The 22,752-nt window shown below is 48.6% G+C and overlaps 3 protein-coding genes across 4 annotated transcripts in view; all 3 read right to left on the bottom strand.

Annotated features, from left to right (window-relative positions):
- Nucleotides 1–22,752, bottom strand: part of LOC135917243 (hepatocyte growth factor receptor-like) — a 594,900-nt gene that overhangs the window by 17,559 nt on the left and 554,589 nt on the right. For both annotated transcript variants that reach the window (XM_070538625.1, XM_065450778.2), the window contains one exon: nucleotides 9,116–9,368. In XM_070538625.1, coding sequence (XP_070394726.1) covers nucleotides 9,116–9,368 — 253 coding nt within the window. The remainder of the gene's footprint in view (nucleotides 1–9,115; nucleotides 9,369–22,752) is intronic.
- LOC135897450 (uncharacterized) lies at nucleotides 795–4,100 on the bottom strand. Its single transcript, XM_070539707.1, has one exon. It carries the CDS (start codon nucleotides 3,245–3,247, stop codon nucleotides 1,235–1,237), a length of 2,013 nt encoding a protein of 670 aa, XP_070395808.1. The 5' UTR covers nucleotides 3,248–4,100; the 3' UTR covers nucleotides 795–1,234.
- LOC135910079 (uncharacterized) lies at nucleotides 4,138–8,142 on the bottom strand. The gene has a single exon (XM_065442087.2). It carries the CDS (start codon nucleotides 7,287–7,289, stop codon nucleotides 5,277–5,279), a length of 2,013 nt encoding a protein of 670 aa, XP_065298159.2. The 5' UTR covers nucleotides 7,290–8,142; the 3' UTR covers nucleotides 4,138–5,276.

The raw sequence follows: 22,752 nt of genomic DNA, 5'->3' as shown, positions 1-22,752 counted from the left end.
ACCGGCTCAGCAAAACACGCCAGGCCCGAACAAGTTATCGCTAGACCGTTTCAAATGCCAACGGCGTCTAGGCTGCACCTGTCTCGGAAGCAGGGGCACCGGCACCACGAAGTGCCGCTGTACTCAAAGTTTGGCCGTCTGGGAGACGGATGACCCTCCTTGTCCTTCAAATTTATTGTCTACAAGACAAAGTTCTTTGAGTGCGTGTTTCCAAGACGCCGTCGTGCGAATGCACTCTTTACGTGCGCACCGCATTCCTACAGCGTGTACGGTAAGCTGGTCTTAGACACCACGCAGGCAGTCGCACCCAACAACAATGCTGGCGATTACCTTCCGGAGGCGTAGAGGATTAGGTCCATGCTCACTGCATGCAGCACGGAGTCAGAGTTGCTAAGTCCTTCTTAACCTCGGCGGCGCCTCCAATTAGTCAGGGACTCGGGCGCCAGGCTCACAATACCTTTTGTACAGCGGTTCGTTTTAAGGCTGGTCTGTGTGACCCGTCGGCGGACTGCGAACATCGTGCGCACAATACTGACTTCCAGCAATCGGCACACGCCCGCCTGGCACCTGCCGCGATGCGTCACCAAACCCCGCGCGTTGCCTGTGACCCCGCATAACACAGCAACTGTCGCCCCGCTGACATGGGGGGAAGTGAACCCCCTCTCTATACACAAAGCACGAGGCCGATTCGTGAGACTTAAGAAGCCGAACAATCAGAGCGACCTTACACGTCCCTCCTAAAGAGTATACTGGGCTTACGATGTTCCCAGCTATACAAGAGCCAAAGGGCGCTGTATCATAAGATTTAGGCTCTGAAGGTTCCGTCGTCAAAGAAAATCGACATACGCTGCCCAACACGGGTGCTGCGGAGTCCGTAAGGAACAGGGAAATTAACTGAAAGGACCACAGAAAAAAAACAATTTTCTCTCAGAGACAAAAAAAAAAAGGCGAAAGCTCAACACATTCATGACAGTGAGCATGCAAAAGAAACACTCATGTATGTACAGGAACACTCCAACGCACTGCACGGCACAACAGCAGTAAAGTAACATATGCAGGTTATATACATAGTATGTCCATAGTCTTATAACCCTCACACAAATAGACGACAACAGCCACAGAAAGTTCCACCAAGGCTGAACTGTCCCACGCACACATCCTTCGGGTGAACGGGAACATTCACGCCTGTCCCAGCTGGCATGGCTGTTTCTGTCTATCCTTTCTTTCCTGCTCTTTACTCGATTGGCTCCCACGAACGATTCGAGAGCCTTGACAATGCATCAGCATTGGCGTTACATGTTCCTTTCCGGTGACGCACCGTTACATTGTAGCGCTGTAGTGAAAGCGCCCATCTTGCTAACTTGGCCCCCTGGGGGGTGCTGGTTGTCAAATATGACAATGGGTTATGATCAGAGACAACATTCACCACTGCTCCGAAAAGCCAGTAGTCAAATTTCTTGAGTGCCCAACCTGTGTCAAAGAGGAGTACTTGGTCCCCGACATTAAATTCTTTTGTCCGTGCCCTCCTATCGTAAACTAGAGCATATTTGCTCTGGCACTCGGTGCCTGTCAACTCAGCTACACTCTCGGTTAGTTCTAGCTCCCGCTGACTGGGCACCGCATTGACATCCTGCATCAAACTATTCCCTTGCAATTTAGGGATTTCATCTGTCGTTTCTTCGCAACTTAGACCGCAGTCCGGCTCAGTGTTATCGACCATTTCGACTGATCGGACCCCTGCCCGCGGAATATTTTCCTCTCCAAACTCCTCTTTTTCCTGCGCCCGTAGTAGTTCCCAATCTTCCTTTGACAGCAGGCAGTCAACCCCGTTTGCAAGTTCGTCGGTAACCGCGCACACCAGATCGATCCTCTGCGGTTGTATCACAGCCCCCGGGCGATGCATGCCTACGGGCAGCGTAGCTAGCTTAGCTCGAATGGTGTTTCCGAATGCCGACTCAAGTCTTACTGTTCGTGATGGCTCCTGTAAATCGATGGGCAACATACTTTTACGGACTACCGTTATCTCACTACCTGTGTCCAACACAGCTTCCGTTGCTATATCCCCGCACATGATAGGGATTAGGTCCAGCTTCGACCTCCCCGAGCTAGCATTTTGAGCTACGACATGTACTCTAGCGCTTAGCACCCTTTCTTGCTCTGGTGGAGGTTCTTCACTTACAACAGCAACCTTCTGTACCCTTTGTTTTTGCACAGTCGGTGGCTTCCCCTGCGGTTCTTTATTTGAAGCGTTTGGGCAGTCTCTGGCTAGGTGACCCTGTACATGACACACGTGGCATTTTAAATTTGTCCTCTGCGGGCTAGCTAGTTTTGAGTGCTGCAGCAGTGAGGCTGTTGAGGCTAGCTTAGTTGCTCGTCCTTTCCCTTTAGCTTGCTCGAAAGTCTCGAGCACTTTCGCCACCTCCACTGGCTTAAACCAATCTTCGCCTTCCCGCAAAAGAACATATTCTAGGGCTTCTGAGCTTAGACTAGCTTTCATACGGTCAGCGACCATAAGCTCCGTCATAGCTTCTTTGGTGTTTGCAGTGCGAGACTGAAGGTAATAGGCCAAATAGGTTCTAGCGCGGGACGCGAACTGAGCCCAAGTTTCCTCCTTTCGTTTAGATGCCTTTTCAAACCTCCCCAAGTATTCAGCCGGCGTGAGTTTAAGTTCATCTAGTACCGCCTTCTTAACTGTCTCGTAATCCGTACATTCCTCATCATTGAGGCTACGCAACAGATAACGGACCCGCTCAGTCAGCGCAGGCATGATCAAATGTACACGGCTGTGTTCTGGTACTTGAAAAGATGAAAACAACTTTTCAACCTCCTCAAACCATATCGGAACGTCAGCGTCACACGGCAACCGGTATGCCTTAAGCACTTTAGCACATTGCGCTATTCCATCCGTGATGGCACCGCGCCGATCGCTTCCTTCCGACACCGAAGGCGGCCTGCTCGACTGCTCGAGCTCCACTCTCCGCAGAGCAATGCGCTCGCACTCTAGCTGTAGGCGCACCTTTTCCAGCTCCAGCTCCAGGCGTCTCACCGCCATGGCCTCTGGATCTGTCGTGCTCGGAGCCTGCGAAGCGCCTTGCGTCTCACTATCCATTTTAGTATCCGACGTCTCAGACTCGGTCTCTCCGATGCGTTGTAGTTCCTGCCGTCTCTGACCCTCTCTTTGTTCAGATGCCGTATCAATGTTTACGTTAGCCTCACTCGCATTTGCTGTTCTGCGCGTGAACACCATTAACCTCACTGAACAACAGCCATGCCAACCTAGACAAAACGCAAGGAATCCCGCTCACCCGTTGCTGCTGGGGGCGCCGCCTGACGTCCTCGTCCAGATGAATTGCAACCGTTGCGGAATTGGCTGGTAGCCCTCTGATGCCTTGCGCCTGGCTCGCTGCTCGTTGCTCGTTGTGGGGCTTGCCGATCCTGTCGGCTGCGCCAGTAAAGTTTCGTTCGTTCTCCGTCCTCGCTTCACCGTTGGAACTTGAAGCTTATCGGACGATGATCGGCAGTTGTTGGTCAAACGCAGGCAGGAAACGATGAGGTCAGATGTACAAGAAATATTTATACGTGAACTTTTCTATATACATGGCAGGTAAAACAAATACATTACAAACTTGAACAATTGAGAAACAAAGTCTCACTCTTCTACTGTCTCAATGACTGTTAGAGCCCAGACTCGTTTTAACGTACATAGTACGGAGGCTCACTGGTCTATCAGCAATCCTGATCTCAGCCAAGTCTAACGTACATGGTACGGAGCCTCACTGATCTATCAGTAATACTGATTTCAGCCAAGTCTGAGGGACAGCATGTCGTCCCGATTTTTATAGCCCAAATATACAAAGAAAAAAAGGCGGTAGGGCCGTTGGCCCGTCCCACAGGTTCAGTTGCCAATCAGAGTCAACCGTTTGTTAAGCCACCACCCACAGGGATGGGCTTACTCTTAAAAATAAACATATTGGAAAACAAAGCTCTTTTCCTTCTTCGCCAAAACTCCGTTGCCCTCTCATTTCTCCGTAGTGAGTGACCGGCTCAGCAAAACACGCCAGGCCCGAACAAGTTATCGCTAGACCGTTTCAAATGCCAACGGCGTCTAGGTTGCACCTGTCTCGGAAGCAGGGGCACCGGCACCACGAAGTGCCGCTGTACTCAAAGTTTGGCCGTCTGGGAGACGGATGACCCTCCTTGTCCTTCAAATTTATTGTCTACAAGACAAAGTTCTTTGAGTGCGTGTTTCCAAGACGCCGTCGTGCGAATGCACTCTTTACGTGCGCACCGCATTCCTACAGCGTGTACGGTAAGCTGGTCTTAGACACCACGCAGGCAGTCGCACCCAACAACAATGCTGGCGATTACCTTCCGGAGGCGTAGAGGATTAGGTCCATGCTCACTGCATGCAGCACGGAGTCAGAGTTGCTAAGTCCTTCTTAACCTCGGCGGCGCCTCCAATTAGTCAGGGACTCGGGCGCCAGGCTCACAATACCTTTTGTACAGCGGTTCGTTTTAAGGCTGGTCTGTGTGACCCGTCGGCGGACTGCGAACATCGTGCGCACAATACTGACTTCCAGCAATCGGCACACGCCCGCCTGGCACCTGCCGCGATGCGTCACCAAACCCCGCGCGTTGCCTGTGACCCCGCATAACACAGCAACTGTCGCCCCGCTGACATGGGGGGAAGTGAACCCCCTCTCTATACACAAAGCACGAGGCCGATTCGTGAGACTTAAGAAGCCGAACAATCAGAGCGACCTTACACGTCCCTCCTAAAGAGTATACTGGGCTTACGATGTTCCCAGCTATACTACAAGAGCCAAAGGGCGCTGTATCATAAGATTTAGGCTCTGAAGGTTCCGTCGTCAAAGAAAATCGACATACGCTGCCCAACACGGGTGCTGCGGAGTCCGTAAGGAACAGGGAAATTAACTGAAAGGACCACAGAAAAAAAACAATTTTCTCTCAGAGACAAAAAAAAAAAAGGCGAAAGCTCAACACATTCATGACAGTGAGCATGCAAAAGAAACACTCATGTATGTACAGGAACACTCCAACGCACTGCACGGCACAACAGCAGTAAAGTAACATATGCAGGTTATATACATAGTATGTCCATAGTCTTATAACCCTCACACAAATAGACGACAACAGCCACAGAAAGTTCCACCAAGGCTGAACTGTCCCACGCACACATCCTTCGGGTGAACGGGAACATTCACGCCTGTCCCAGCTGGCATGGCTGTTTCTGTCTATCCTTTCTTTCCTGCTCTTTACTCGATTGGCTCCCACGAACGATTCGAGAGCCTTGACAATGCATCAGCATTGGCGTTACATGTTCCTTTCCGGTGACGCACCGTTACATTGTAGCGCTGTAGTGAAAGCGCCCATCTTGCTAACTTGGCCCCCTGGGGGGTGCTGGTTGTCAAATATGACAATGGGTTATGATCAGAGACAACATTCACCACTGCTCCGAAAAGCCAGTAGTCAAATTTCTTGAGTGCCCAACCTGTGTCAAAGAGGAGTACTTGGTCCCCGACATTAAATTCTTTTGTCCGTGCCCTCCTATCGTAAACTAGAGCATATTTGCTCTGGCACTCGGTGCCTGTCAACTCAGCTACACTCTCGGTTAGTTCTAGCTCCCGCTGACTGGGCACCGCATTGACATCCTGCATCAAACTATTCCCTTGCAATTTAGGGATTTCATCTGTCGTTTCTTCGCAACTTAGACCGCAGTCCGGCTCAGTGTTATCGACCATTTCGACTGATCGGACCCCTGCCCGCGGAATATTTTCCTCTCCAAACTCCTCTTTTTCCTGCGCCCGTAGTAGTTCCCAATCTTCCTTTGACAGCAGGCAGTCAACCCCGTTTGCAAGTTCGTCGGTAACCGCGCACACCAGATCGATCCTCTGCGGTTGTATCACAGCCCCCGGGCGATGCATGCCTACGGGCAGCGTAGCTAGCTTAGCTCGAATGGTGTTTCCGAATGCCGACTCAAGTCTTACTGTTCGTGATGGCTCCTGTAAATCGATGGGCAACATACTTTTACGGACTACCGTTATCTCACTACCTGTGTCCAACACAGCTTCCGTTGCTATATCCCCGCACATGATAGGGATTAGGTCCAGCTTCGACCTCCCCGAGCTAGCATTTTGAGCTACGACATGTACTCTAGCGCTTAGCACCCTTTCTTGCTCTGGTGGAGGTTCTTCACTTACAACAGCAACCTTCTGTACCCTTTGTTTTTGCACAGTCGGTGGCTTCCCCTGCGGTTCTTTATTTGAAGCGTTTGGGCAGTCTCTGGCTAGGTGACCCTGTACATGACACACGTGGCATTTTAAATTTGTCCTCTGCGGGCTAGCTAGTTTTGAGTGCTGCAGCAGTGAGGCTGTTGAGGCTAGCTTAGTTGCTCGTCCTTTCCCTTTAGCTTGCTCGAAAGTCTCGAGCACTTTCGCCACCTCCACTGGCTTAAACCAATCTTCGCCTTCCCGCAAAAGAACATATTCTAGGGCTTCTGAGCTTAGACTAGCTTTCATACGGTCAGCGACCATAAGCTCCGTCATAGCTTCTTTGGTGTTTGCAGTGCGAGACTGAAGGTAATAGGCCAAATAGGTTCTAGCGCGGGACGCGAACTGAGCCCAAGTTTCCTCCTTTCGTTTAGATGCCTTTTCAAACCTCCCCAAGTATTCAGCCGGCGTGAGTTTAAGTTCATCTAGTACCGCCTTCTTAACTGTCTCGTAATCCGTACATTCCTCATCATTGAGGCTACGCAACAGATAACGGACCCGCTCAGTCAGCGCAGGCATGATCAAATGTACACGGCTGTGTTCTGGTACTTGAAAAGATGAAAACAACTTTTCAACCTCCTCAAACCATATCGGAACGTCAGCGTCACACGGCAACCGGTATGCCTTAAGCACTTTAGCACATTGCGCTATTCCATCCGTGATGGCACCGCGCCGATCGCTTCCTTCCGACACCGAAGGCGGCCTGCTCGACTGCTCGAGCTCCACTCTCCGCAGAGCAATGCGCTCGCACTCTAGCTGTAGGCGCACCTTTTCCAGCTCCAGCTCCAGGCGTCTCACCGCCATGGCCTCTGGATCTGTCGTGCTCGGAGCCTGCGAAGCGCCTTGCGTCTCACTATCCATTTTAGTATCCGACGTCTCAGACTCGGTCTCTCCGATGCGTTGTAGTTCCTGCCGTCTCTGACCCTCTCTTTGTTCAGATGCCGTATCAATGTTTACGTTAGCCTCACTCGCATTTGCTGTTCTGCGCGTGAACACCATTAACCTCACTGAACAACAGCCATGCCAACCTAGACAAAACGCAAGGAATCCCGCTCACCCGTTGCTGCTGGGGGCGCCGCCTGACGTCCTCGTCCAGATGAATTGCAACCGTTGCGGAATTGGCTGGTAGCCCTCTGATGCCTTGCGCCTGGCTCGCTGCTCGTTGCTCGTTGTGGGGCTTGCCGATCCTGTCGGCTGCGCCAGTAAAGTTTCGTTCGTTCTCCGTCCTCGCTTCACCGTTGGAACTTGAAGCTTATCGGACGATGATCGGCAGTTGTTGGTCAAACGCAGGCAGGAAACGATGAGGTCAGATGTACAAGAAATATTTATACGTGAACTTTTCTATATACATGGCAGGTAAAACAAATACATTACAAACTTGAACAATTGAGAAACAAAGTCTCACTCTTCTACTGTCTCAATGACTGTTAGAGCCCAGACTCGTTTTAACGTACATAGTACGGAGGCTCACTGGTCTATCAGCAATCCTGATCTCAGCCAAGTCTAACGTACATGGTACGGAGCCTCACTGATCTATCAGTAATACTGATTTCAGCCAAGTCTGAGGGACAGCATGTCGTCCCGATTTTTATAGCCCAAATATACAAAGAAAAAAAGGCGGTAGGGCCGTTGGCCCGTCCCACAGGTTCAGTTGCCAATCAGAGTCAACCGTTTGTTAAGCCACCACCCACAGGGATGGGCTTACTCTTAAAAATAAACATATTGGAAAACAAAGCTCTTTTCCTTCTTCGCCAAAACTCCGTTGCCCTCTCATTTCTCCGTAGTGAGTGACCGGCTCAGCAAAACACGCCAGGCCCGAACAAGTTATCGCTAGACCGTTTCAAATGCCAACGGCGTCTAGGTTGCACCTGTCTCGGAAGCAGGGGCACCGGCACCACGAAGTGCCGCTGTACTCAAAGTTTGGCCGTCTGGGAGACGGATGACCCTCCTTGTCCTTCAAATTTATTGTCTACAAGACAAAGTTCTTTGAGTGCGTGTTTCCAAGACGCCGTCGTGCGAATGCACTCTTTACGTGCGCACCGCATTCCTACAGCGTGTACGGTAAGCTGGTCTTAGACACCACGCAGGCAGTCGCACCCAACAACAATGCTGGCGATTACCTTCCGGAGGCGTAGAGGATTAGGTCCATGCTCACTGCATGCAGCACGGAGTCAGAGTTGCTAAGTCCTTCTTAACCTCGGCGGCGCCTCCAATTAGTCAGGGACTCGGGCGCCAGGCTCACAATACCTTTTGTACAGCGGTTCGTTTTAAGGCTGGTCTGTGTGACCCGTCGGCGGACTGCGAACATCGTGCGCACAATACTGACTTCCAGCAATCGGCACACGCCCGCCTGGCACCTGCCGCGATGCGTCACCAAACCCCGCGCGTTGCCTGTGACCCCGCATAACACAGCAACTGTCGCCCCGCTGACATGGGGGGAAGTGAACCCCCTCTCTATACACAAAGCACGAGGCCGATTCGTGAGACTTAAGAAGCCGAACAATCAGAGCGACCTTACATATTGCTTGTGATCGTAATGATGATATGGGGGGTTTTATGACGCAAGGGCCACTCATGGCCAAAGAGCGCCAAGCAATGTTTTAATGGAGTCAGTGATGCAAGTAATGATCAATGGCATCGTGGTTGGCTATAACAATGGAACTTGGCTGTATAGGGGCCTTAAAATGCTTGTGATCATACCGTACATCGAGATACGGCATATAATTCTAGGTCCTTCAAACCTACTTTGGGATAATGCAAACACTGTGGCTGCAGTTGCCACCATTGCAGTAGGCGGGCAAAACCTCAAAGACATTTTGTCCTACCTGAATCACCTCCAGCGAAACTTGCGCGTTCATCGCGCGCTCCCGAGTCCGGTATTCCAGTCTTCTTTAGGCGACCCCAGAAGGCCATTGTGGAACTGACACCCGTACACTTGTCTCTCTCGAGTCGACAATAAAAGAAGAACCCCACAGCGGCGAGGAGCGCGAAGAGAATGGCGACCACAGTGCCGGCCACTGTGGCCTCGCCGATGTCGCTCCGCCCAGGCTCGATAACCACGTCATTTTCCACAGAAATCTTGACGTCATGGATGGTAAAAAAGAAGAGATAGATAAAGATTGTGTTCAGGCCACAGAAGATGACTGTACAAGCGAGCAAGCTGCCTATGCCGTCCGCAGAAATCAAACGTACACTAGCAAAACTTTCGCACTGCTGATATCGGGAAGGGCGTTTGACACGAGCACAAGTTATCGTCGAGATGTTTCTGTATAGATGGCACGACAGCGCGACGATGACGACGGCGAGGCGCCGGCAGTGGTGCGTCGACAATGGAATGACCACAGTGCAGGCGGCTATGGTATACGGCGACGACAGCAGCATGAGGAGCACGGCATTGTGACAACAGAACCACGACATGCAGTGTTATTATACGATGGCGCGAAGACAGCGGCCTGACAACAACGGAATGACGACAGCGCGAATGTGATGTCACGACGACACTGCGCGCCTGCGCTTTCTTATCGTTTACGAACTTATTTACGTTACGTAATTAATATCGTACGTTACGTTACGTTTACGTTACACTGCTCCGTCAATTCACTTTAAAATCATGTAGGTATACAACGCGCTGGACGAGTCGGTCTAAGCGAAGCTGTTGTGAGTCGGCAAGAATAAACGGGGCATCTAGACTAGACATGGGCAGCGGACCGCGGCTACGGATGCGCCCTGCAACCATCCGCCCAGTCGGCGGAAGACCATGACATAGTGTTACCAATGGCCACAGCATTTAAGCACCACAAGCCACAAAGCTCCCGCGCGAAAGCACACGCGCCTAAAAGAGCTGGTTCGGCTACGAGTACGTCCTGCAACTCGGTCACGTGGCTCTCCCACCAGACCACGTGCCAGTTCCTTCAGGCTAGAGATACCCGACCTCTCAGCTATAAAAGTCCTTGGACGGTTGCAAAAGGATGCTGTTGGCTTTCTTAAAGGAGTCGTAGTTTCGCAGGAACGGCGAAGCATTGATAGCGATATCAAAATATTAGACAATTACACGAAGTAATGTTCATCGCTTTGTGTTGCATAAATTGCAGTAAATATTCACTTAATAAATGAAGAAGCATCGCGTCACCAGCACACATACAAAGATGAAGATATCTCACTTCATGACCGCGAGCACTCGCTTTGACTTCAAATTCTGACGATGATTTGAATGCTGCCAGCGGGGATCGCGCGTGCTTCTCTCAAAGCGAACACTTCACGCTGCCACTTTCATCGTCGTTTGAACTGTGCCTGGTCTATACAACTCAAATTACTCGACCTCCAACACTTGGCGTGCGGAAACACAGAGTGCACGAAGCCACCAGTCATCGGTTTGTCCTTAGTCCAGGCACCCTCCGTAGCTGACCGCCACTGCGAGCCACGTATGCGCTCAGTCGCGTATGCACTCTGCCGCACGGACTAGAGGAGGAGATGCACTCTTTCCTTCCCTAGCGCGCTCTGAGGCTCCCCAGCATAGGGCGCGTTCATCAAGCCACCATAGTTCTGGGGTCATCTTTGCAACCCGCGCATGTTTGCCCTTGTACCCGCATCTTACGGCACCACGAATGATGAGTGCCCACCCTCCGACCACTCAGGAAGCGCTATTAGTGACATAGGTTTGTGAGGAAGAGCGTATATTCTACCCTGCGTACTAGTTCGACATCGCAGACAAAGCGTATGAAATGGGTGTTCTGGTTGATCCTCTGGTCTCTGCTAGTTGTCGTACTTCTAACCTCCTTATGTATTCTGGCTGACAGATCACTGCCCTGGGTAACGTTCCAGCCTGCCATTTCGTCGTTCTTAGATTTGAGCTGCGTGCAGTTGATACTGACCTTCACATTCTGTCACAATGTGACCGTAATGCCTGCGTTTGTCGTCGCTAAAATGCTGTGCAGCACGCCATCAAGTCCCAAAATGTATCCTGTAATTAGCTTTTGTTCTTCATCATATCGCTAAACTCTAGGGCGCTTGAGCCTTATTTTGTGTTCTTGCTGTCGTTGTGTTAATTATTGGCATGGTCCTTAGAGGCATATGCGCTTTCTTGCTTTCTCCTTCCCTCTGTTCTCACCTAATTCATCGGATCCCTTAAATAGCCTTCACTTCAGGAGAAGAAGCAGCTGTCGTGCTTGTTATGGAAGCATCTGTCAGACGGTTTCTTTCTTTAGCTTCGGTCTGCGAGAAACAGCGTTTGCTTTCTTGTTGCAGAGAAAACCGGTGCATTCAGCCTGGTATGACCGTTGGCCCCACTTGCTGAAACCTTCCGTATTTACGTGAGCAGTGAGCGCTTTTTTCTTTGGTACATGCCGAACCAGATCAGAAATGATAACTACTACATGTAACGAAAGCGCTTTGTCTCGATAACCGAAAGTGAATTCAGCAATTAGGTTCACACATTTCTGTTCCGAAGCGACACGATGCCGATTCAGTTCCGGCTGGCATGTAAACAGCTGGATCCGGTCCTCAGATCAGGTAGAGTTACAGGATATAGAGAGGGCAGGTGAATGGGGAACTCCTTCGCACTTTTGTCAGTTTATTCGTGCTACGAGACAATCACGATTAGCATGTCCATATTCTGTGGTGTAAGCCAAAAGCAGCCTGACCACCTTTTCCCCTTGGTCACCCAACACTTCTCATGGCAGCTCGTTTCAAGCATTGAGGGTCACCATGTGTAACACATTTGCATGGTACGCGTACCGACAGTACGTTCCGCGGCTTCCTACGTCGAGTTTCTGGCATCTAGATTTGAACTATCCTCCCTGGCTTCTGGAAACACCAGCAACCACGGTCGCGCTCGAACGCAGCATGCTGCGTGTGCCTGTGTTCGAGCGTGGTCGTGCTCAGGCACACGAAGACTGCAAACATTTCTATAGTTGATTTCCACGTTTCAGACTGTGGAAAGTTGTTTTTTCATCCACTTTCATTTCCATTAATTTATCATTTCTTTAATACAATTACTAAGTACAAATAATTTCCCCTATGTTGTCCTTGGTGTCTTTGTTTGTTGGCTTCTTATGATATGATTAATTAAAATCGGGCCCCTCGGTTCCCTTTCTTCTCGTTCATTACATTACGAGGGTCTCGAATCCGGCAACACTGATACCTCGAGGTAGCATGTGTGGGTTTATTGACCAGTTGCCGTCACCCAAATAGATACCCGCCGTGGTTGCCTAGTGGCTATGGTGTAGGCGCTGCTAAGCACGAGGTAGCGGGATCGAACCCCGGCCATGGCGGCCGCATTTCGATGGAGGCGAATTGCGAAAACAACCGTTTACTTAGATTTAGGTGCACGGTAAAGAAACCGAGGAGGTCCAAATTTCCGGAGTCCACCAAGACGGCGTGCCTCGATCATAATGAGGTCGTGGTTTTGGCACGTAAAACCCAATAATTTAATTAACCCAAATAGATCACATACTCGTGACGCCTACGGCAGAAAGGATGTTCCACATTCGCTGCCAAGTTTTGTGAATGGTGGCGCTGGTTAACACACCCAGGTTTAGTTCTAGGAGTAAGACATAAGTACCCCAGAAAGCGGATGGGAAAACGGCGCCGCGGTAGCACAATTGGTAAGAGCATTTCACGCGTAATACGAAGACCTGGGCTCGTATCCCATTTGCGCCAGTTGTTTTTTCATCCACTTTCGTTTAGATTATTTATTATTTTTTTTAATTCAATTCGTAAGCACAAGTTCCCCTATGTTGTCCTTGGTGTCGTTGTTGGCTTCTGGTGGAATTTGTTTTAGGCATATATGGTTATGAGTGGACTCAGAATATCCTGTTTACGTCACAAGCTCTTTTCATATATTGCGTATTACACGCACATTCTTTTGCCGGAAGATCCTGGTGTTGTAGCAGAGCTTTTCAATCATGCAACACAAGGTAATGTACTTTCATAACTAAAGTTAGCACTTGTCGGTGCGATGATGTCGATCGAGGGATTCGGTAGAAAGGTGAATTTGGAAGCCAGGTTGCCTCGTGGAGTGAAGGGCACAATGTTGCCGTCAATTTTCATAACAACTGTCATCTCTTTCTTCACATCTTGCTCAGCCACGAGTGTGGTTAGGCAGTACATCATGGTTTTGGAAAAGCTGCAGCGTAAGAAAGCAGATTGAGATGGTGCGCGCAATTCACAACGGCCTAATCGAACCACTCATCCCTACGTACAAATATAGTGCTGGCAGATTTCACAAATTTTTGTGTGTGCCCTATTTGACATAAATTGCATGCACGGCTGTTCGATACGTGCCAAAGACAAGATAATTCACAGTAGATAAGCCAGTGCAAGTCAGTATCGGGAAGATAGCGTTTAAGCGATTCGGAGATAGAATGACGGACAAAGAGGGAAGCCAGCTTTATCACAAAACTGGGCGATAGAGCTGCGTCTGTAGTATCAGAGGCTTCGTGGCACTCTGTAGAAATGATTTATCTGGGGCACAAAGGGAGAGGGGCGCTGGTGGCACATGTGTGCCACCATGTGTTTCCGTGGGTTCCCTGATATTTGTGTTGTCCAGCTCCTGTATAATAATATTATTTTTTTTTTGCAATAAACACTCACAGGGAAGCGCACCGTCACTGTCTGCCTGTGTATGTCCGCATCCTTTAGCTCTTTCAATACCATGGGGAAAATAGGTGTTTTTTGTAGGTTACGCCAATTTTATTTTTCTGAAGGAACTACTGCACCCAACATATTATGCAATACATAAACAAAAAAGCACAATGAATTCACTTTTCACTCATAAAAGTTTTATTAACGAGGTATATGTTAGAAATAAGGTATAGAATGCCAGAATCACGACTGCATCATAAAACTGAACAAAGTTTTGTAGCGACATACTTGCATCCACTAAGAAAAATTTGTAAGAAAAAATTATGAGATATACAAAATGTATTGCCACACTATCTCGGAAAAAAATCGAAATGTTTCAATGAATGGGTATTCTACTACGAAACATTTAACTGAAGCACTACAGTTGGGCGCGCTGGGCTGCGGCCGCCGATGTTCCGGGCTGGTTTGCGCCGCCGTCGCCCTCGGAGTCCGAGGCAGCATCCTGAGACATCGAGAAAATCAGCTGCAGACGCAGCGGAATGACGACATCTGCTATCTTTCGAAGCGCGCGCGCCACTCCCGCAGGCGGCCATTCTTGCTCTCTGCTTTGACGATTGAGAAACTTTGGTGTGCGTTCATAAAACTACCTCCTGGCGCATAGCGCGCGGCAATGGCAACCTGCGCCGACTCCGAACACGCTTACGGAGCCAATTTAGACTCCGAACACGCGTACGGAGCCAATTCAGACTCCGAACACGCTTGCGGAGCCAATTCCGACATACGCCGGCTCGCGCGAAGGACGGTGTTGTCTAGCGTAGTGAAGCTTTTCGCTTCAAAAACAGCTCCCCCGCCGTGGTGGCTTAGTGGCTTTGGAGTTGAGCTGCTAAGCACGCGGTTGCGAAATCAAATTCCGGCCGTGGCAGCGGCATTTCGATGGGTGCGAAATGCAAGAACACCCGTGTACATAGGTCTACATGCGCATGTTAACGACTTCCAGGTTGTCAAAATTAATTCGGAATCCCCTGCTATGACGTGCCTCATAACCAGGTAATGGTTTTGGCACGTAAAACCTCATGATCTAGTAAATGCAGTTAACTATACTGTGATAGCGAATGTCACGCTGCATTCACGCGTGTTTACATATAGCTTTTAATGTTTCCTTGGCCTTTACATGCTGAAGATGCATATCGCATAGGCTCCTTCGGTATACCAGCGTCTTGTAGCGCTCAAAGCTTAATTACATTGCTCGATTTGTGAGTGGCATTTCTTTTTTATTCAAAAATATTTACCTTATCTTTTTTCTGGTGGTCTATGTCCTCTTTTCTGTACCTTCGTGTTCCTTTCATATGCTTGCTTATGCAGAGTGGCGTAGCAACGGGGGGGGGGGGGGGGGGGCGAGGGTCCGTGGGCGCCAGGTGCCAGGGGCCAGAGGGGGGGGGGGGTCGTCATATACGTCTGAAGACACCCGGAAATTGCTGACATCCTCGCCTTCCTCGACTACACCCGGGGGGGGGGGGGGTGACAGAAGACCTATGGGCCCCGGTTGCCAGACGGCCTAGCTACGCCACTGCTTATGCATACTTGCACTTACATGCTTGCCGCCAGCAACCCATCAGTTTCCCTTCCCTAAGGTTACGGATGTCCTCTGGCCCAACACTCAGGATAATTTCAGGGGTTCATATCTCGAAAGGAGGACCTATTGAGAGATCGAGCTATAGGTGGCGGCATCGTGGCCGCGTTAGTTTGGATAGGCGTTCGGCGGCACGTCTTAAGTTGTAAACGGCGGCGCTTCGTTGTGAGTGGTTTGGGTTGATTGACGGCTAATGAAACGCGTTGACTGCAGTTAACTGATAATATATTGCCTGTAATGCCACATTATTGGACAAAAAATGCAGGACGTTCCTATTGCACGTGAAAGAAGTACAAACTGCCATTCAACTGTGGACTAGCACTCAGCTACACCATCCGTCTTTCGGTACTACCTTGGTGGCCTTTTTCTACATGTTTACCTTCCGGTGTGCCTACCATGTTGACATTGGTGTTGCACAACTGTGCAAATGCAGTATTCGTTTTTGTTTATGTTGCACTGGTTATGAACAAGCCTACATTCCTGCACAATTAAGCTAATTCAGCAATTCAGTTGCTCACACTATTTCAGTGGCGTGTGCGCGTCAATATCCGATATTTTTTGTCAATTTGCTGTGAAGTTCAGCAAAGTTAGTAAGTTCAGAAAGTCAAGCTACATGACTGTGAGTGAATGCGCTCTATGATGATCGACATGCTATTTCACACATGGTTATATTGATCGCAATAACAATAAAAATGTACCAGTTAAATACAGAGCTGTCTTTGCACGGTTACGTGCACGACAGCGATGCGAAAACGTTCTAGTTACAGGCGGTAAATATGTTTTATTTAAGCAACTAATAGCAGCACACCTTCCATAAAGCTAACAACGCCACGCTAAAGCACGAGTCTAACAGCCACCTGCAATCAGTGTTATGACTGCCATGTCATACTCACACGTTGTTGTTGGTGGTTTTGCCTCAACACATGGCTTCGTTTGGTTTGATGCGGTGCCTACGAATATGGCTCAACCCACCACAGAGGATCGGACATGAATCGGGCGGCAGTAGTTAAAAAGCGAAGAATGCCTAAATAGAATTTTGTAATTTAAGAATGGTAATATATGAATACTAATCGATAATATCAATCTTCAGGCTATAATAATGTAAAATGTGAAGTTCATACTTTTGTGTTGGTATTAAAGAAAGTAAAAACTTACAATTAACATGGCAGTCTGTTTGTTTCACTTACAAAACTAAATATGGCATCACAAACGTTCATATTGCGGTGTCCTAGTGCCGACGCCCCAAGAGACTGTGTCCCAGGAAGCGTTATGACCAATTCAAGTTGGCGAAGGGGGCCTTTTAGAAGTCGTCTTCTGTGCAAGTCGAAGCTACGACACTCAACATAGAAATATTCCATAGTTTCAGGGTCGCTGCAGTGAAAACATCGAGCGGAAGTTGCCGATTGAGACCTAGCTGTGGGAAAAAAAATTAAGCATTCGTATTCGGCAACGCATTCTCTTGAATGAAACTTCAAATTTTCTTGTTTAGCACCATCTACTGTGCCAAGGGAATCGAAGGTGCGGAAAAGTGGTGTTATTTAATATACTTGATATGGTATGTTCTTCTTGGACACCAAGTTTTCTAAAAAATCTTACAGCCGTGATGCGTGCCGAAGGTTTTAGGATTATCAGTACCGTGCCTTTAAGAGATGCCGCCGCTGGTGCGTCTGCCGACTCTTTTAAAATGAGTCCCGTGTGTCCTGGTACCCATACCAAGCGGATGCGGCGTAAATGTTGGGAGATAGATGAACAGAATTCTCGGAGACTGGTCGATGAATTTGGCACTGACAGAGCGGAACAAATGGATTGGAAGTCGGCAATGATTACGGGTGAATAAATAGATGAGAGAGGTTTTCGTAGGGCTAGATAGATAGCCAATAACTCTGCCTGAAATATTGGTGTAAAGTCGGGCAGTCGAAGAGAGAACGACCAATTTAATGAGAGCGAGAAAATGCCCACTCCTGCCTCCTTTTCACTGACAGAAGAATCTGTAGCTACTATTGTTTCTATATGGAGGTTCTCAAGGTGGTCATGTATATCACATGGTCCTCATAAAACACTAGCTCTTCATTCTCTTTTCTCATGTAGCAGAGAATCCAAGCCACCAAAATGCCCCAATCCAATTGCGAGGCTGAGCACTCCAATCGTAGTGGAATGGGATCAGATCTACATAATAAAAGGTCGCCTCCAAGACTAGGGTTTTCGCGTGACCGCTAAGTGACAGACACGAAATCAGACATCCAAGAACAAATGTATCCCGTGACATAATAAGAGCTAGTGGTTCAGATTTTTTCTTTGTGTTTTATTACTGAGTTATCTTCACACTGCCTCATGTTTCGTTGTGTCACAAAGATTGCGGAAAGATAGGCACATCGTGACAAAAAGTACGCGCGGATGGGACCCCTTCATTTGTTCCGAACGGCACCAGACGCATCTTATGTCGTGCCTGAAACACAAAGCGACAACTGAATTGGAATGATTGTGGCTAACGGAGGGTGAGACTATCACACACTGGGCGCTCGATGCGTGCAATCACTGATCCCATCCCAGTGAAAAGACTGCGCTGCGAGGTCATATGCTTCTATACATTGTCAAAAAAAAAGAAATGAAAAAATGCACATGGACCTTTATGACAGCGTTAACACCACGGAACAGACAGTGTTGAGAAGATGGGCATGACATACGCGCCCAATTAAACACGTGTGGCTAGCAAAGCACGCAAAAAGCCATCTACACGTGCTGCGCATGGTTGAGGCAGTGGCCGCCAGGCGGCGACACCTATAAATCTTGCGAATCATGCACCGGCATAGGTATATATAGCTGCACAAGGTAGATGGAGAAGTTTTGAGAAAAAAAAAAGAAATTAAGATGAATACAAAAATACTAGGATGAAAAACACGTATGCATACCTGATTAAATAAAGCAGGCTAAGTGACTATTTCTCACTGCCCAGTTTCAAAGGAGACGCCAATTGATCATCATCATCATCATCATCGCCCAGAGAGAGTTGAAAGGTTGCTGCGCGTCCCTTTTCCCATCACAGCATTGGTGAAATGGCTGACCATCCGCCACTGCTGCGGGAGGCAGAAGACGAGTGCTGCTGTCGGGTACCCATACCGGTGTGTACCAGCGCGCGTCGACCCCTGTGCTCGGCCTATACAATAGAACCAAGACATGGAAAGGTCCTCCACTCGACAGGAAATTGCCGGCATTGGACCGGCAGAGAGAGAGAGAAATTTATTTACAGAAAGGCAGAGGTCGGCCTGAGCTATAACTAGCTCTGGCCTTCTACTCTACACTGGGGAAAATGGACGTGGAGGGAAAGGGCTGATGAATGATGATGATGGTATAAGGAAGAGATGCGTATATACAAATTCACAGAATTGCAGCATCCCTAAAGCCGTGCTTCGAGCCCAGTGGCTTGGAGAAAAGCTATAGCGGCACTTCTTATCAGGGCTGCGCTGTTTACATTAGGCCAAGGACCTAAAAGAAACTCGTCTGATATCGGCCTTTTATGGATCTTTGCAATGGAAGAGACCAGTTTCTGTCGTTCTTGCGCGTACGCGGGATACACGCAAAATATATGATCAAGTGTTTCTGGCACCTCACAGTATTTACAGTTTGAGCTAGTGTCACTGCCACCTATGATATGTCTATAACAGCTGGCGAATGCGACACCAAGGTGAATCCGGTGCACCATGCTCGTTTGGCTTCTTTTCAGCTTGTGAGGCATACGAAATTTCATTTCTTGGTCCCATTTGTTTACTCGCATGCGTCGTCGATCAGGTGAGGTCCAGTGTTCTAACGCACGGTTGCGTATTACGCGACGAAGTAGGGCGTTTGTGTCTGTTCGTGATAACGGAATGCGTACTTCAGAAGCATTATCTAAAGCAGTTTTCGCTTCAACGTTGGCCAGTTCGTTTCCTATCATGCCACAGTGTGAAGGTATCCACTGAAAGGTGACATTGTGGCCATTTCTAGCGTGGTCGAGATGCTGTTTAATTTATATAGCCATGGAATAATACGGGCCCCATCCGAGGACACCGTCAATCGTTTGAGGAGATGGCTTGCAATCGCAGAATATCATTTATGCGTGAGGAGGATCTTCGGAGAGAAATCGAAGTGCCTCTCGGATAGCGACAAGTTCTGCGGCAGTTGATGTTGATCCATGGTCTAGTTTAAACCACCGAGCGATGAACATATGTGGAATGACGAAGGCTGCAGTGGAGGCATATGGTGTGACAGAGACATCGGTATACACGTGTACAGTATCTCCGTAGTCTGTAGAAATGTGCAACAGGGTGAGTTGCTTGAGGCCAATAGATGTGATGGATAACTTTTTAGTAATTCCAGGAATCTGCAGTGTAACGAAAGGTTTAGGCAGAACCCACGGAGGTATTCTCGGAATACAGGCAGGAGAAAATATTGGCGGTAGAACAATCTGATGACTGATGACGCGATATAGTCCTTGAAAAGCTGGAACCTGGGTGAGAGGCAGAGAGCAATGACAGAAGATGGTGCCTGTGTCGGGTCAACTCGCGAAGGTACATTCGAGGAGGCTCGCAGAGCAAGTATCTTCCAATTAGACAAGCACGAGCTTCCGCTATTGTTCCATTGGTTGACCGGCAGGCATCCTTTTAACCGTAGCGATGGCGTACCGCCATGGTACGTTCTGTAACACGGCTATGCGTCGCTGGGTACCTATGCCGATAATATAGGAAAAAGCGTGCTATTTGGCCTGGTGTTGGGACATCTTTACGGGTACCTCAACCGTTGGGAAGTCCACCTACCTTTTGGGAAATCTCCGGCAGGAGAACGGCAGACATCCTTTTTTTATATACCATTTTGTTCCCAGAAATACAGGAAAGTGAAAGAGTGTGCCGTAAACATGGGGATAGTTTAATCTCTGTCATTTAACACTTTATTTTTTCCTGATCCAGCACATTGAAAACAGCCTGCACCAGGGCGTGTATGCGTAACCGTCGGAAGCGCTTCTCAGTTGGAGTAACGGTGTCTTCGCTCCCTCTCAGTTATCAGCTCATAAAGATCTCTTTGAGATTGGTGAAGCAATGCCAGGCGCTGTCGTAAGCGTCTTGCTGGTTTTCCGGCTGCAATTCGAAGTGAGTGTAAAGGAGAGCAATATTCAGCATGCGATATCGCTCCAGCTGCTAAAGCTGTTGGTTTCTATATCTGTGCGCAAAAAGCATGTGTAGCATGGAAATGATGTGAGTTATAAGTCGAGACGTAGTGCGGGCTCACATGACGCGCTGTGAATTTCAGTGCCCGTATTCACAAAAATCTCTTACGCTGAAAGCTTTAGTGAGAGAGAATTTCAGCCAACAGCATCGGGACTAGCTGATTAAGACCAATTGTAAATTGGAGCATCAGGATTGACTGTAAAAATTACGAACCAAAAGTGTTTGCAAATTCGGTCGCAGATATTTGCCTGACGCACTGCAGCCGCTCTCGCTCCGTTAATGAACTGCTCACGTGACATTTATAAATTTTTGTTCTTTCGAACAAATGAAGCCCTTGACCACCGACATCCTAAAACGGTAGTACTACGAGCCTTAAAGCGCGCTATGTAATTTTACTATAACAACTTTTTTTTTTCGAAACAGTTTCAGTGTTGTTTCCCAGGCGGCGCTTGTGTTGTGACGTAGAAGGCAGTCACGTGGGAGCAGGACATTGTGACGTTTGGTGCTGGCTCCGTCTCGGTCAGTCGTCCGCTATGCTGCTGCTTGTCGCGCGACGTGATGTAGCAGCACAGCATGCGTCAGAGCAGGCCGGAGCGAGTGGAAAAACGTTACCATATTGTGCTGCCACATGACCGCTTTCGGTGTCATGACGCCCATACACTTTCGGTAAGAAACGAAATGGAAACTAGTTCACAGAAAAGCAACTATAGCAAGGTATTTATGGTGCTCTGGGGGCTGCCAGTATTTTTTAAAATTCTAGTGTGTTGAGTCACGTGCCTTTCGCGCCGAAACCCCAACGCTAGTATGCCAGTGTGACTGACATCACGCATTTCCACTAGGCACTTGTTTTTCTTATTTCTTTGTGGGAGGGGGGGAGCCGGGGGGGGGGGGGGGCATTATGGCCTATCGAATGTTCTTGACTTTGATAAGCTGAGCCTTTGACTGTTTTAGAATACAGTGAAGTACATCTTGCTCACTAGATGGTAAGAAATCATGATCTCTTAGCGCAAACAAGGAAGGACGGAAGGGGGACAATATGAACCGACTAGCCCAGCAACATGTACTTTTGCGGAGGTATTTTGTAAGAGTCCACCTATAGCCGACATCTCCATTTTGTCTGCTGCTGAAGTGTTGATTGGCGTAGGCGCCTCGCTGCTGAGGACGCGCAGATCAGATCAGTCAATCAAAACTTCAACAGCAGACGAAATGGACATGATTATTAGGTGGGCGCTTACAGTAAATCTTTACCAACAACACAAGTCGTCAGAATCTGTGACGTCACGGCGAGCTGGCGCGGCAACTTCAAGGGATGTCGCCACCCGTTTTTCGGTTCTGCGCCTTTTCTGGCTTAGCCTATTCTCATGGCAAGAATAGTTTCTTTGGAACTGTAGAAAGGGTAGTTCGCTACAACAGTGAACATTATTTTCTTGTTAGTCTTCCTTGACTAACTGACTTCTCTATCTAATGACTGTTGGAGACAGATTGCAATTTGCGAATTGAAGCGGACGGGTTTGCATAGCCGTGAGAGGGAATTGTGGGGCCGGCATCAATTTTGTGTTTGACAACGCGAAGTGGGGCAAGTTTCAAAATGAACTCCAAGCAGATGTGCCTCGAGAACACACCGGTTTCAATGCTTCAATCGTCCGCCGTGGTGGCGTAGTGGTGTTGGCGTCGTGCTGCTAGCACGAGGTCAGCGCGATCAAATCCCGGCCCCGGCGGCCGGATTTCGATGGGCGAGAAATGCAAAAAAAGAACGCCCATGTACCATGCATTAGGTGCGCATTAACGAACCCCACGCGGTGAAAATTAACCCGGAGTCCCCCACTACGGCGTGCCTCATAACGAGATCATGGTTTCGTCATGTTAAAATACACAATTAAAAAGTAATTCACACGCAGTGTGCGTCCTAATGCGATTAGTTAAAAGATAATTAGTAAACTTTTGCTCCTCGTGCGCGTTTATATCGGTGTTATTTATTAACAATGACTAAATTTTAGATTCGAAATGTTATTTTATATTTATGGCAATATGGGAGCCACGGCGCATTGCGTGC

The sequence above is a fragment of the Dermacentor albipictus genome, chromosome 5 (genome assembly GCF_038994185.2).
Source record: "Dermacentor albipictus isolate Rhodes 1998 colony chromosome 5, USDA_Dalb.pri_finalv2, whole genome shotgun sequence".
NCBI classification, from domain to species: domain Eukaryota; kingdom Metazoa; phylum Arthropoda; class Arachnida; order Ixodida; family Ixodidae; genus Dermacentor; species Dermacentor albipictus.
Note: the sequence above shows the minus strand (reverse complement) of the source record. Positions and strands in the feature narration are given on the sequence as shown.